At 39.2% G+C, this 14,574-nt stretch overlaps 1 protein-coding gene across 2 annotated transcripts in view; it reads left to right on the forward strand.

Annotated features, from left to right (window-relative positions):
* The window catches only part of LOC146391367 (glucosidase 2 subunit beta-like), a 159,593-nt gene that overhangs the window by 11,959 nt on the left and 133,060 nt on the right, over positions 1-14,574 (forward strand). For both annotated transcript variants that reach the window (XM_084924238.1, XM_084924239.1), the window contains exons 6-7: positions 1,294-1,423; positions 10,941-11,010. In XM_084924238.1, coding sequence (XP_084780364.1) covers positions 1,294-1,423; positions 10,941-11,010 — 200 coding nt within the window. The remainder of the gene's footprint in view (positions 1-1,293; positions 1,424-10,940; positions 11,011-14,574) is intronic.

A 14,574-nucleotide genomic window follows, 5' to 3' on the forward strand; every position in this document is an offset into this window, starting at 1 on the left:
TACGGGATGAAGAACTTTACAAAGTGCCACGAGTCTGCTAGTGTATATAATCACAGTGTACACAGGAATGAAATGGTTTTGAGTGCTAAACAACAACATCCACACATACTTGCTTCAACAGTGCTAACATGCTGCTATCAAGCAGGTGGGAGGTTTTCTTATGGACATACAGCAGCTGCTCTGACATTAACCACTGGTTTGTAAAATCCTATTTTGATGCCTCGATAGAATTTGAGTTCTAACACGTCACACTATAATTAGCTATAGAGAGCAAAAGGACTATATGTACTAATCTATAAATATGTTAATTTCATTATTAAAGCTTTTAAGATGGTTGACTCAAATGCCCTCAAGTGGCCATTCAATGAACTGCGGTTTTTGGCATTTCTGCGTTGGCTTCATTTTACTGCTCTGGAGGTTTATAATTGTATTTTCCATGCTACCATTAAAGGAATAAGCATGAAAAATGGATGTTGTTGGCATTCTCATTAGTTCTGTAGGTATTTGAAATGCTGAGCAAAATAAAACTTTGATTCGATGATGCTGCTAGATATACATCGGTGGATCATCAACATTATTACAACTTATTCATTCTCACTCTGTGGTTGACGTTCAAGTCCGTGTCAAATTTGATTCCAGCGCATTTGTTAGTTGCTGAATCATTTCACCTTAAACTGCAACTGTTGGCTCCATGCACCAAAAAGTTGAGTCTGTTCATCTGGACGTAGCGTTTTCAGTGGGAGAGTGGTTGAGTTAAACAGAAACAGCCTGTTTCCAAAATAGAGTCGATATCTGGAAACATTGTATAATAAAGTAATGAGCCAACCAAACGACAGAGAAATTAACATTACTTAAGAAACGGTCTCTGTTTTTTAAAAAGTGTGGCAGTACTGTGTAGGTTATCCCAATCTGTAACAACAGTACAAGCCTAATACGAAATGTTATAATATCGCTTTACTTTTCTGGGCTTGTTTCTGTGCGTTGTCTTTCTGCAGCCACTATCCAATACTTAAGACTTATTAAACTGAACAATAGCCAAATTTATGAACATCACATATGAACGCTAATGTTCTTTGGGCTAGTGCAGCTTGCATGAAAGTTACATTTCCAAAGGACGTTGATTAAAAAAAAACCCACAGTTAGATTCAAGATTGTAATCAATCAGATTTAAGACCAATGCAAACTGTTGCTGCTATCTTGCATGCTGACTGTAAGGTATAGTTATAAATAGCTATAAATTTGACAAAGTTGGCCATGTTTTTTCTACTTTTTGTTTTCATGTCATCTCATTAGGCCCAGCTCAGAGAGCTCCAGCAGGTGGCAGAAGACCTGCAGGTCAAGTTGGAGGAACACAGGAGGAAAAAGCACGAAGCCGACCGACTCAAAGAGCAAACATTAAAGGCACTGGAAGCAGGGAACGGTGGTAAGGGTCGTGCCATTTTTAATCGGAGTCATTTAAATCTATTTGCTCCTTTCACCAAATTGCTTCAGTTTGTGGACAGTAGTTAGGCAATTTTAGCAGCTGCAGGGCAACTTTCATTTCATTTCAGCTCGACCTTACATTGAGCAAAAGTAAATTGGCCCGAGAACCTCAGGTCACACGGTCAGGATGACAAATAGTAGAAGATAAGGAGGAGCTGGAAGGGTTAAATACAGATGCCTGTGTCGTTGAAATAAGCGGACTGGGAGAGGATTGCTGAGCAACAGCATATTGCATTTCCCCCAGCTCTCTTTTTAGGTTCCACAAGCCTTCGGAGAGAAGTTGCTTATGACTCACTGGAAAATTCCCTTATCACTGCAAGCACAAGCTGGCTCGGCATTTAAATGACGTTCAGACTTGTGTATGTGAACGTATTGAAAGTAGTGAGGCTGGATGGGAAACGGGCTCAGTCGTTTTTAGCTCTGTAGTCCACGTGGATTTAGAATCATTAAGTCTGTGTTGGGTAGGCAGTGCATGGAGACCGTTTGGGTTAAGTTTGCTTAATTTTAGATTTAGTTTTAGATTTCTAGCTTGTTGCAGCACAGATATTAAAACAGTCCTTCATGTTATGCCTTATAACACACAGAAATAGGATTTATTAATGTTTTAAACTTCTGTCTTATTCTTTGCTCATCCATATATCAAACAGCACACACCTAGATATTGTATAGTGCTGGTAATTGATTCTGCCTTGTGTGTTCAAAATAAAAGTTTTGATTGCAATAAAGGTCATTTGACTTTGGAGCTTCTCAGAGCACACATCCATCATGCCTCCCAAGGTGTGCAAGCTGACCTTTGCTAGTTGTCACCACCCCCACGTGTTCCCTGCGCCATCATCCTTCACTTCCGTTACTGCTCATCTTCAAGTTTTTGCAACCATCAGTTTTCATTTCTGTGGTCGTGTTGGCAGGTGTTGTCTATGTTTTGTCATCCATCTGGGGTCTTATTTTGCAGTTTTAATAAATGTGTGTGTATGGCTTCTTCAAAGTTCCAGTCTTTGTCCTGCTTATGACATTACTTGTTGGTGAATGTTCATTTATCTGCTAACAGTGGGAGCTGAAAAATGTATGGATGTGACGGTGTATCTTATTGACTTTTTTTTCTTTCGCTGTGGTGTGGATTCACTGCTGCCTAATCCTGATATCTTTATTTAAAGATTGCAGGTGCTCTAGATGGATTCCCACAGCAGTTAAACTCCCTGAATCACTGCATTATGACTCATTGAGGTGGTGCTTATTAAATGAATGAGTGTAAGTGAACAGAAGTTAAACAACTCGGGCTAAAGAAGAAGGAACTCATGGAGGAGAGTTAGGACAATGCATGCAACCAGCTCTATTTTCTCCTTTTTTAGAGGCATTTTTCAGATGTTGTAGCGACGTACTGCAGGATTACTGTATCGCAGTATAATTGTTATTATTATGGGATATCATGATAGTATTTGTATAATGAGTTAAGGCCTTTAAACACCGGATATGTAAATTCTGTATATTCTTAATGCAGACGGTCACACCAACTATGTAATTCACATGACAAATTTGCGACATTTATTCTTTCGAACCAAGCTCGCTTTTTACAAATGATCAGATCTGGATAAACAGATCATCAGTCAAACCGCTGCATTTGGTAACAAGTGCGCCTGTAGCTCAAAATGAACACCACTACTGAATATAGAAATAATAAAATGGTTCAGTTTTACCTCAGACACTCTTGAACTCTTGAACAAGAGTTCAAAGTACAGAAGTGGCCATGATACAGTGTCAACTCCTGGACCAAACAATGAAATTTTCCCCCGTTGCTGCCTTCTTCTAAGAATTGGACATACCCAGAATCTCCGTTTCCTCCTTTTCTTGTTTAGAAACATTAGGACTAGCTCATCATCGCGTGGTGCAGACTTAATTTCTTTCACAGTGGGTTTCTTGAAGACAAATTTTTGCAAAAAATACAACATTTTGGCATGTATATATGTTACACAACAAGTTTGGATCTGAAAAATCCAGAATTTCCTGTCATGTTTTTCCAACAGGCTCCGTGTGTGATGGCCTTCACTTTGTGGTTTGTACTACTGATCTATAACTTGATGGCTATGATTTGGCTAAAACATAATTTCAGGAACCACCTGCCTTTAAAAAAACAACAAAACAACAAACAAACTCTAGGATGTAATTTAAGGGTCACCAGTTTTACTCCAGTTTTAAATTAAATCATTATTACCCATTGTTTTTTTTAGTTTTTTTTTTACAATTGTTACTTTTACAAACACATTTTCATTACATAGGGTTAATCTCAGGTCTACATGAAAATTGCAAAACAGCTAACTAAATTACCACATTTTCTTTTATGTCACTGTAACTCTGCAGCATGTTTGTCATCAGTGTCACAGTTGTGAAATAATAATTAAGAAAGCCTCTTCAGTTAGTTACCTTAATTATACATTTGGGTCGCAAGAAACATTCGATAAAACAATTGCCTTAAACGACCTTTTAACGTTGTACTCGTGAGGACACGCATTGAGTTACAAACAAATATAGAAACATCACAACGAGACAGACACTTTTTTTCCACGAATATCTCGTCTTTCCATTTCTGACCTGTCAGTCGCATGAGTCAAAATAAGAATGAAAAGCCAGAAGAACAACCAGCTGAGCCTGCAAAGTAGAACTTAACAGTCTCTCCCTTTACAGCGCCTGTCGCTCAAACGCGTCTCCAGGGCTTCACGCGCAGTTATTGAGAAGTTTTAAAGGGCCAGGTTATTTGTACCCTCAAAGAAAATTAGTTTCTTGTGGCACATTGTGTGCGATACAGTGAAAGAAATATTGCAGGACTTTTTGCGGGTCTTAGACGTGACAGAACAACATTCTAAGTCGTATTGATTTCGATATGTGTGGTATATAGTTCATGCGTTTATTAGATTCTAAACAAGCACCATGCATTTGCCATTTTCCTTCTTTTAAATTATCAAGTTATTTTGTTAAGGAACTACAACTCAGTCAATGAGTCCAACCTTCACATATGTCCCATTTTTATTAGGAATATGCTTGTTCATAGGCACAGCTGGGTTACTCAGTGCTCTTCTTTTAGCAAAGCAGTGGGCTTGATTTTCCTTTTTTTCCCATTTTGCCGAGCATGTTGGGAAATCAGGAGTAAATCCTCATTGAATAGCAAAGACTTTGTTATTCCCAGCTAATGAGAAAGGACGCTGATCGTGAGCGGTTGTTTTCTTTCCGTCTTAATGGCATCCATGATAAGCCTTGGGTTCACGTTGAGGTCTCCTCCCTCTTTAATGATGTTTGCTTGATATTAACTCCATCATATAGAGGCACAGTGTACAACTCGTGCTAGTTTCTCTCTTTTACTGTACATCCAGCAATGCAAAGCTACACAGACTTGAAGTTCATCCATAGTTTGAGGGGATTTCCTCAAGTTCATTGGTAATCCACTGGTTGACCTGATTTCTCTAGCAGACCGCTTTGCAAACCACTTCCATTCTGCTCGTGTGCAGTTGTGGATGGCCTGTAGCATGAATACAGAGATTGCAGAATGCCAAGGCGGCCAAATAGGCTTAGTTTGCTGTTGTTATAGCACACCACACACATTTTCCACATGTAATTCAAAGAGTTCATCAAAGGCTGGTTATATTTAAAAAGTACACTTTTTGGTTGTAAACAGTAAAACTCCAAATGGGGAAAATATTCTGGACCACGCAGTTCAACCCACTTTATAATTATATTGAAACAGAGTCGACTCAGATGTTTGATGTGTGGGCGTACCTGAATACATTAGTTGCTAAATACATCTTAAAAAAAAATACACATATTGTGTTCAACAAGCGTAGCTATTTTTACAGCTATTTGTACAGCTGCCATGAACATAAGGACGACCCAAACTTTTGTAACACGGATAATTTTAATAATCACTTTATCTAACAGTTATTTCTTCAGTTTATTTAACTTTTTTTTTTTTTTTTAAATTCAACCAATTCAATGTCATTTAGTTTTTTCAAAATTGCTCTTCCACGTTTCGTCAATCAGGAGCAACGAAAGTGATCTTTGTAAGAGGCAAACATCCAAAGCTACTTACAGTTTTGCATTTTATAACTAAATAGAGTGTTAGGATTGTTTTCAGAGAAGTTAGGATGGTGTAAGAAACGTTGAATTTTAAAAAAAAGTTTGCTGCTTTATCCAAAATATTACCAAGACATACTAATTTAAATGACAAGTGTCTTTGCAATTTGGCAAGTTTAAAACTGGCTCATTAAACTGACTTGTTTCAAGATAATACTTACTGAACATTGGCGCTATCTAAGATCCTGTATCTTTCCCAGACAACTTTTAATAGTACAAGTTGGGGATAAATCAGGCCTGCTGTAGATTTCTGCTAATAAGGCCCATTGCATGGACTGATCCGAAGCGGGTGTGTAGTCTGAGTCTGGCATTGGGGCCATCGCCTCTACCATATCTGCTTAACATGAACATAGTATACAGTGTTGGGAAGGTTACATTTTAAATGTATTCCACGACAGATTACAGAATACATGCCCCAAAATGTATTTTGTAACGTATTCTGTTACATTACTCAATGAGAGTAACGTATTCTGAATACTTTGGATTACTTAATAGATTATCATGCTTTTTACAACTATGTACTATTGCTGTGTGATTTATTGCTATTACTAAATGGATGCTCGCCATACCAATACCAACTAGATTTTTAAATCCTTACATAAAATGAATAACAGTAGGATGGACATTAGGTAAGGCTGCACTTTTTGCAGTGATCTCGTATAGAAAACTATTCCGCACGTATATAAAACAGGTCCGCGGCTCCAAACCATAGTAAAGGGACCTTTGGCTAATACGTCGGGTTCCATGTCGAGCTCGTAGCCGAAATCTAGCTTTACTTTATTGTCTGGGTCAACTTTGCTAGCGAGAGACAGAGAGAGGCCTTGAAAGGCTGCTCCAACAGCGTACAGTCGAGTCTTAATAGCTTACTTACAACTGGGCTTGTCAGGCACTCTTTATGGCTGCAGTGGTTATTATTATATTTACATGCTTCATACATGCTGTGCCTGTAACACTCTGTCTATTGCCTTCATATTAAATTATTTTTTGAATAATAATTTTAAAAAATATTTCTTCATGTCATTATACGGCCTCAAGTAGAGGTGACATGGGCTGCAGACTGAGACCCAGGCATTAGAGCCTCTTAATGCGTGTTTTGTTTGGGTTTCCACCGGCGTGGAATTACCAAAAATAGAGAGGGGACAGGAAAAGACTGCCGTGTAATCCATTTATTTCAACAAAGTAACTGTATTCTGAATACCACTCTTTTGAACGGTAACTGTAATAGAATGCAGTTACTCATATTTTGTATTCTAAATACGTAACGGCGGTACATGTATTCCATTACTCCCCAATACTGATAGTAGAACATACTAATATAGAGCATAGTATGTGTGTGATACAAACTTATTGTCTTTATTCCTGAAGGCGTGAAATAAAGATGGGATTCAGTATCCTTTATTTGATTTCTTTGAAGTGGACTTTGACTTGCAGATAGAGTGCTGTGTAAAAGTCTTGAGCCACCCCTCATTTCTTTGTATTTTTATTTCCTGTTATTTTTATTGAAGTTTCCTTGAGAAACAGTTGTTTTGACTTTACGAAGGTCTTTTAAAGCTTTACAGATTTATGAATCACTGAAGGATTAAAAAAGGCACCTAACTCAAGGGATAAACCAGTGTCGTGTCGACACATAGCAGACAACTCATCAAAGAACCAAATGTAAATTGTATCTTCAGGCACTTTGTTACCAACATCTCGTCAAAAAACTCATTATTTGTTCACATTTCTTTAGTTGAATTTCTGAAAAATGCAGTAGTAAAAAACAGTAAAAAAAAAAACAAAACTATTTTTTTAACAGCATTATTCCTAAAGAACTGCTAGCCATAAACTTGGCTTATTGTATGAAGTATGAGGAAATGTAGGACTAGTATTTGCAAGCCTAGGATAGAAATGTAGCAAGCCTAAAATAAGTCGACAGTACTATCTACATATCCTTACTAAATACGAAAAAAAATTCAGCAAAGACCTGACACAGGAGCAGAGAAATCGATCTTCAGTTGAAGGTATGTTTCAGGAAAAGCATATGTGGATATAAAAACATACGATGGAGCACAATGAGTCATGGATTGGCCTCACCAGAGCCCAGACCTCACCATTATTGAAGCAGTGTGGGATCATCTTGACAGACAACAGAACAAAAGGCAGAAACATTTAAAGAAGAGTCCTTCAAGAAGCCTGGAGAACTATTCCTGAAGAGTACTTACAGAAATTACAAGAAAAGAGAGTTCAGAGTGTGTTGCAGAATAAAGGTGGTCAAACCAAATATTAACTTTCAAGCTTGTTAGAATTTCACAAACGCTGTTTTTGGTTTAGATACTGTATTTCCATGTGTGTTTGTACATATTTGAATAAATTGATGTACTCTTTTCCCATCTTCCAAGCAAAATATAAAGAAATTGGGTGTCGCTCAAGATTTCTGCACAGTACTGTATATGTAAGGAAATCTCTGTATAAAAATTGTTTGAAGGAGAAATACACTATAAGGCCGTTAGCCATAGATGATTACGCTTCCCTGTCTTTAATGTGCATTCACATGTAAATGCAAATGCTAATGGTAGGTTAGAATAGGAAGAGATTAACAATCCAACAAAATATGTATTGCTGGAATATATTAATATAGAGAATGTCTGTATCTTTGTATATGAAGGATGTACTAAGCACTTAGAGTGTCTGCTATCTTGCCTCTGAGGATTCGAGTAGTTTCCCTGAGCTAACCTATATGGACCAGATCCAGTCATAAACACTGGCTGTACTATTATATCCTCTTCTCTGGAAACCAGGGTCCATTATGAATTCAAAAGACTACAGGTTCTTGATATTTATTTCTAATAAAACATGATTTGCACAAAGGAAAATAACAAAAAATCTTGTCTACCTGACTTTAGACTTTATAAAACTTATGTCTTCTTGAAATAATGCAGTAACACGTGTTGCAGCAGGCATTGTCTTCTTGTTCTGAACTCTAACAGAGCGCTTCATATCCCCGCTTATACGTCTCCTCTCCAGATAAGGAAACGCTTGATTGTCCTTGTAGAGCAAAACAAACAGTGTCAAACATAAAAGAGTTCAGAAGGTCCCATAAGGCTTGACATTTTCAGTCAAGCAGCAAAAGCCCAAACTGAAAACAGAGCTTCACTCTGAAATTCCATTAAATTTGATATATTTTTTAAAATATTTTTGTGGTAATTTACTCCTAAAGCAGGACTGAGTGATGGTAGCTCTGCTAAGCTCTCCACAGAGAATGTAGACTAGTTTTATTCTTTCATCTTTATTAATTGTACCTTGTAATTTTAATAGTTACGAATACCCGAGCTTCCTTGCAGCACAATCATTTATCTCATTTGTAAAACCTGCGTGTCATATCAGTTTCAGGTTGTTAAAAAATTTCCTGGAAAAATCACTCACAGCCGTGTGGGAACCTTGAAAAGAGTTCTGGGAATAAGGCAATTAGCTCAGCAACTGTAATCACAACCTTGATGAATTTATGAGCAAACTCTAATGAGTAAGATATTGATTTTGTACACTGCAACGCTCTCATTGTGCTGCAGTGTTTTTTCATTTTTCCATTCTGATGCTCACCGTTAAACGCACCGTTTAGGTTCAAATATTTATTTTCAGGTTTCTATCAGTATTTCCAGTCTTCTCATCGATAAAGCAAAAACAAAAAAAGATTCTACCTGCAGCGGTTTTTTGATCTATTTCCATTTCAAAGTATTTTTTTTTCTCATACAGAAAACTGTAATTTCCCTTCTTGGAAATCTTGCTTATGGTGTATAAAAGACAGGACAATGTGTGTTTTCTTAGCCTTGGAGTGCAGAGCGAGCCTACAATAACAAAGCTCTGTGTGGATAACATGGTCTGTAGGCTAGGCGTAGATCTGCAGTCTCCCGCTGATATGTTCCATTTCCCTCTGTTCTCTTTGTGTCTCTCTTTTATTTTACGAGTGTGCCGCAATATTGCCCGAGCAACATGGGTGGATGACTGATGGTGTCCATTAGTAAACATAGTCCCCTATATGTGCCGTCGGCCTAAAGAGCCAATGTCTTGAACCTCTTTCCCCAGTTTTTCTTTTTTTTTGTTTGCTCTCTCTCCTCCTCTCTCCTCTTTTATTTTCCCCATTCCTCTCGACTCTTCCTCTTACCTTTTGCCAACCAACCCCCACCCCACCCACCGCCCTCCAATCCCCTGCATCCACTCTATCTTTTTTTCTTCCCCTGCCTTCGTCTCCATCCATCCTCCTTATGGTTGTTTTTCATAGCTATGGCTCTGCAGTAGAGCGAGGGATGAGACCATTTCTCTTGCTCCTTTAGTGCGCTCACTTTTTTTTTTTTTGCGAGACAGAGCGACCAGAGGATGGGTTGAGAATGTCAAGCATTAGGTTGGGAATAGAGTGCTGTTCAAACAAAAGAATAAGCCACTAATATGACAGATGCTGTGTGTATTGCAGGAGAATATTAGCAAATCTTGTTTAACTCCCGGGGTTGAATACAGTCAACAAACGGGGTGGGGTGACGGGAATCTGGCTTCTCCGTAGACGTTTGCAGCTCCCGGTCATGTTTCGGGTGTCAAGGAGTGGCGTAGGATCTAGCATCTTTTAAAACTTTTAATCCCACAAACAGCATGCCTTAATAAATATGGATTTATTTTGGCAAAGATGGGTTTGAGAAAAGGCATCATTTTTTAAACCCCCCTGCATCACACACTTAACACAGTTGCTTTACTGTACACTGGGAAGAAATGCTAATTTCAAAATGAGCTTTTCTGTAATTAGTACAGAAAGATAATTGCGGCGGATGTGCAATTAGCATTATGTAAAGTGTTTTTCCCCAGACTTAGGGGCCAATCAGTTTACCCCTCGTACATTCTCTGCTCTGCCGATGACACGGGAGATGCTCAGTGCTGAACATAAGAGAACTTCCTCTCCTTTCCACTCGCAGTGAATGCGGATTCACAGAATGAATCGGTTGGGATCACATGCTCGCTGGAAAAAGGGGGTTGAGGAAGTTTTTGCGTCTCCTTTTCATCTGCCTGTGTACATGAATGGAGAAGAGGGAAATCACTGTCATACCAGCCGTTACAGCACAAAGCCTCCTGATTGCATTCTGGACTCTGGCATGCTTTTTTCTTTTCCTACAGGGAAACCAAATGTTCTTGCACAGCGTGACTGACTCATTGCCTGATTGCCCTCCACACCCCCCCACACCCCATATTTTTTAAATCCAGCTCCATCCTTTTCTTCATTCCTGCCTCTCAGTTTGCATTCAGATGGAAGTGGTTGCTATTTAAACAATCACATAATTCTACAGTAACACGTGATTTTTTTAATTTTATTTTTATTTTAGGTCTCATCAGACATCAGAACAGCTCCGTTACCAGCATTTTCCATTTATTGGACACCAATAAAGATGGCAGGTAAATAACTTGTATTCAGACTCTTTTGAGTCCTGTTTTTGTTTTCATGTTCTGGCCAGTGCTACCCATTCTAGTGAGTCCAGAAACCTGCACTCATATGCGTATGAAGTGTCAGCCTTATAATGCTAACCCCACCCCACCCCCAAGCTAGAACCATATTCTATTAATACTTTGTTGATTACGCAGGCAGAGTTTTGCATAATAAAGATCCACTGATTCAGGTTTTGAAGGCTACCAGTGATGTTTTTATACTGAAATAGTTTTTCCTTGTTGGGTTCTGCTCTTGCCAGGGTGAATGGGCTTTTTGTCGCATTATGTCATTGCTAAGAAATCTAATACTACAAAAAAATATATATTATGTCGTCATCCAGCACTCTGCAGAAGTCTTCAGCCACCCCTTATTTCTTTATATATTGCTTCCAAGGAGCCAGACTTTAATGTAATTTGTTTAAAGTGACCTTGTGCAATATTTCTTCAGGCTTTCTGAAGAGCTATTAAACAGAAACTTGATATATTGGAATGGTGTGTGGTGTCTCCCTGAGACCTCCCCTGTACACTTAATGATGGGTTTTCACACCTCACGATTTATCAGTAAAGTCGTGGTTTGACTACCATTGCAATACTTTCTGGGTTTTTCCAAAAGCAGCTGCGTAGGCAGCGACTACAGTCACTAACTTCTAATGCAAACCCAGTTATCTTGTTCTATAAACAGGCCTGAAATATAACAGAAACCACTCAGTTCTGAAAAATATTTCAAGGCTTACTCATAAAGACTTCAGAAATAAGACAAATTCAGCAAAGACCTGATACAGGATGTGAGAGATGTATCTGGCCCTTCAACTGATCCAAAAGGCCATTCTTAAGGATGGGAAACAGGGTATGCCAGTTTACACAAGAACGGGACTGAAAATCCATTGCAACAGGTCTAACGGAGTGATGACTCCAATTTGGTTCAAATGGTTGTCAATAGGTGTTGGGGATCTTGTCAAAATGTATGAAATTATGACCATGGAAAAGCATGGTTAGAGTTTGATACACCTTGTAAGACAATCTGGAAAGCATCTGATTCGCTATGGCTGCCAACACACTGCCAAAGCAGTAATATCATACCTGGATAGAAAAACATTAGTCATGGATTGGCCTCCCCCAGAACCCGGACCACTGCATTCTTGGAGCGGTGTGGGATCATCTAGCAGCCAAGATCCAAAGAAGAGCTTTGAATGTCCTTCAAGAAGTCTGGAGAACTAGTAATTTCTTGTAATTACAGAAAGGACAAGAAAGCTGCATAAGAGAGCTAAAGTTAAGTGCTGAATTTAAATCGTTTGTTACATTTTATCTTTTTTTCCTGACAAATGATCGCCTGTCTTTGAACATTGTTCTCTCCAAATTGATTGGTGACAAAAGCCAGTCATTAGTTTACCGGCCACTAGCAGTCAAATGAAACTGTACCACAAAACACGAAATAACAACCACAAAAAAAAAAAAATACTGTTGAAGAAGTTCCTTTAATTTCCGACAGAGTGAATCGGGGAGTTTTAGGAAATATTATCATGTCAGATACCCTCAAGAGAAATTCTGCTAATGCAGCAGAGTGAAACCAAAACAACATGAAATATGATAAAGAAGATCCATAACACTGGATTAAAACTATAGGTTGTCACTCGCATTTATTCTGTCTTGCATTACTCGTGCTATAAAATAAATGGGTGTTCACATCAGTATGAATATGGATTACACTCATTAGTTCCACCTTAACTTGTGGAGCAGTGAAGTCTCATCAGTCTGAGTCGAATGCACGCATCTCATTCCCTGGAACTCCTACACCTATTTATTCTCCAGCAAGCCTCAAAAAGTATTTCTTCTCCTTATTTGCATTGTTCAATCTTCAAGTCTCAGCAGGCTCACTTGTTGCTCCGCTTTCCAATCTCCCGGCCTTCTTTGCAGCTACACAGACGAACTAAGTTGCTGTCAGGATCGGCGTCTGACAGCGGCCAGCTTTAAAGGGAATGGCATCCGTTTTGCTGCCAGGGAAGATATGTAAATTTTTCTAGTGGCTTGCAGAAAAACGGAGTCCATGATATCCAATGAGCCTGTCCCCCTTCATGCTTTTTCTCCACAGCCATCCACACCCTCACATCCTCACTTTCTCACAACATGCTTGAAGTTTTAAAAAAATCGATACTTCTTAAGCTAACTGGACATATTCTTCTGGAAAGCAAGCTGGCCCAAGCATAGTAAACTGAAAGTGCTATAAAACATATGGCTGCATCGAGGACGAACTGCTTGTGCAGCGATTTTCTGGCAGAGCGCTATATGCCCACTTATGCATTCCTGCGATTGGATGCAAACCATTATTCAAGCCCTCCTGCCCACCCCCTTCCAGCCACAGTCCCTTCCCTCCCCGGCTCTGCCTCCATCCATCCACTCCATCCAAAGCACCGCCTCGCGCTTAAACAAACACATTACTAAGCTGAAATATCTGCAAGTGTCGCTCATTTCTATCCAGCCATTGTCTCAGCCTGTCAGTATGTGGATTCGGTGAGCTGGCTATCTTGATGCAGGACGTGTCCTGATGCCCATTTGAATAAAGCAGGTGAAGGCTTTGCGCTTGTGTGCTACATCACCAGTCCTCCCCTCCCCGTGTGGCTCTGCGGCTCACATGCCCGAGTGTCAAGCTTGATTTAGTCGCCGTTATGATAAATGCAAATTTGCTGGTATACCTGACGCTTGCACGTTGACTTTGATCGAGATTAGCATGCACACTACAGGCTCTTTATCGTGCACAAAGCAGGAAAAAAAAAAAGCTCTTGGCTTTGTCCCAAATGACACTTAGCGAAATGTTATCCCATTCTTAATCCACTTGATTGGAATTGCTAATTATCTTTAATGCAGATTCACAGATAATTGTTCTCTCATTTATACTGTGAGCTAATCTCATTTTTGTGTCACCAGTAATTGCTTCATGCAACCCGTTTTTTTTCCTTTTTTTCCTTTAAAGTTTAGAATCTGCTCTGATGTGCATGAAGGAACATGTCAGCGGTAGAGATGTCGCTGATTATCACCACAGTTTGTACTTAATACTAATATTAATTCTGTATAAATATTGTTACTGCGAGTTACGCAGCAGGCTAACGTCGTGAAATATCTTTGCATGCAGCGTTTCCGATGTTTCGGTCACACCTCAAGTTTATATATCTGCAGTCTCACGGATTCATATTGCGTTATAGGGGGGTAAATTATTCCCCCACACTTTGTTCATTAAGGTAGATTCTTGCCTTCCTCACGATTATTTCAACCCAAACCTTCCTGAGCACCACACACAAGTGCAACCCACTGTGCCAGCTGGCAAGCAGTTGGCAGCCCAGTGCAGGATTAACTGGTACCAGTATGCTGGCCTATAAATAGAGTCTACCAACTGCTTCAGGAAATGAACCATGATGGAGCCTCCCAAAGGCCCATGAACAGGTTGTGCTTTTTATCCCCTCCCCTCTGTCAGGATTCATCAGTGCATGTGTGTGAGTTACCAATATTTTTACTGTCTTTCTCAGGGAAACCTAGCAAAGC

The sequence above is a fragment of the Perissodus microlepis genome, chromosome 3 (assembly GCF_051167445.1).
Source record: "Perissodus microlepis isolate ML-2025 ecotype Zambia chromosome 3, ASM5116744v1, whole genome shotgun sequence".
Taxonomy (NCBI): domain Eukaryota; kingdom Metazoa; phylum Chordata; class Actinopteri; order Cichliformes; family Cichlidae; genus Perissodus; species Perissodus microlepis.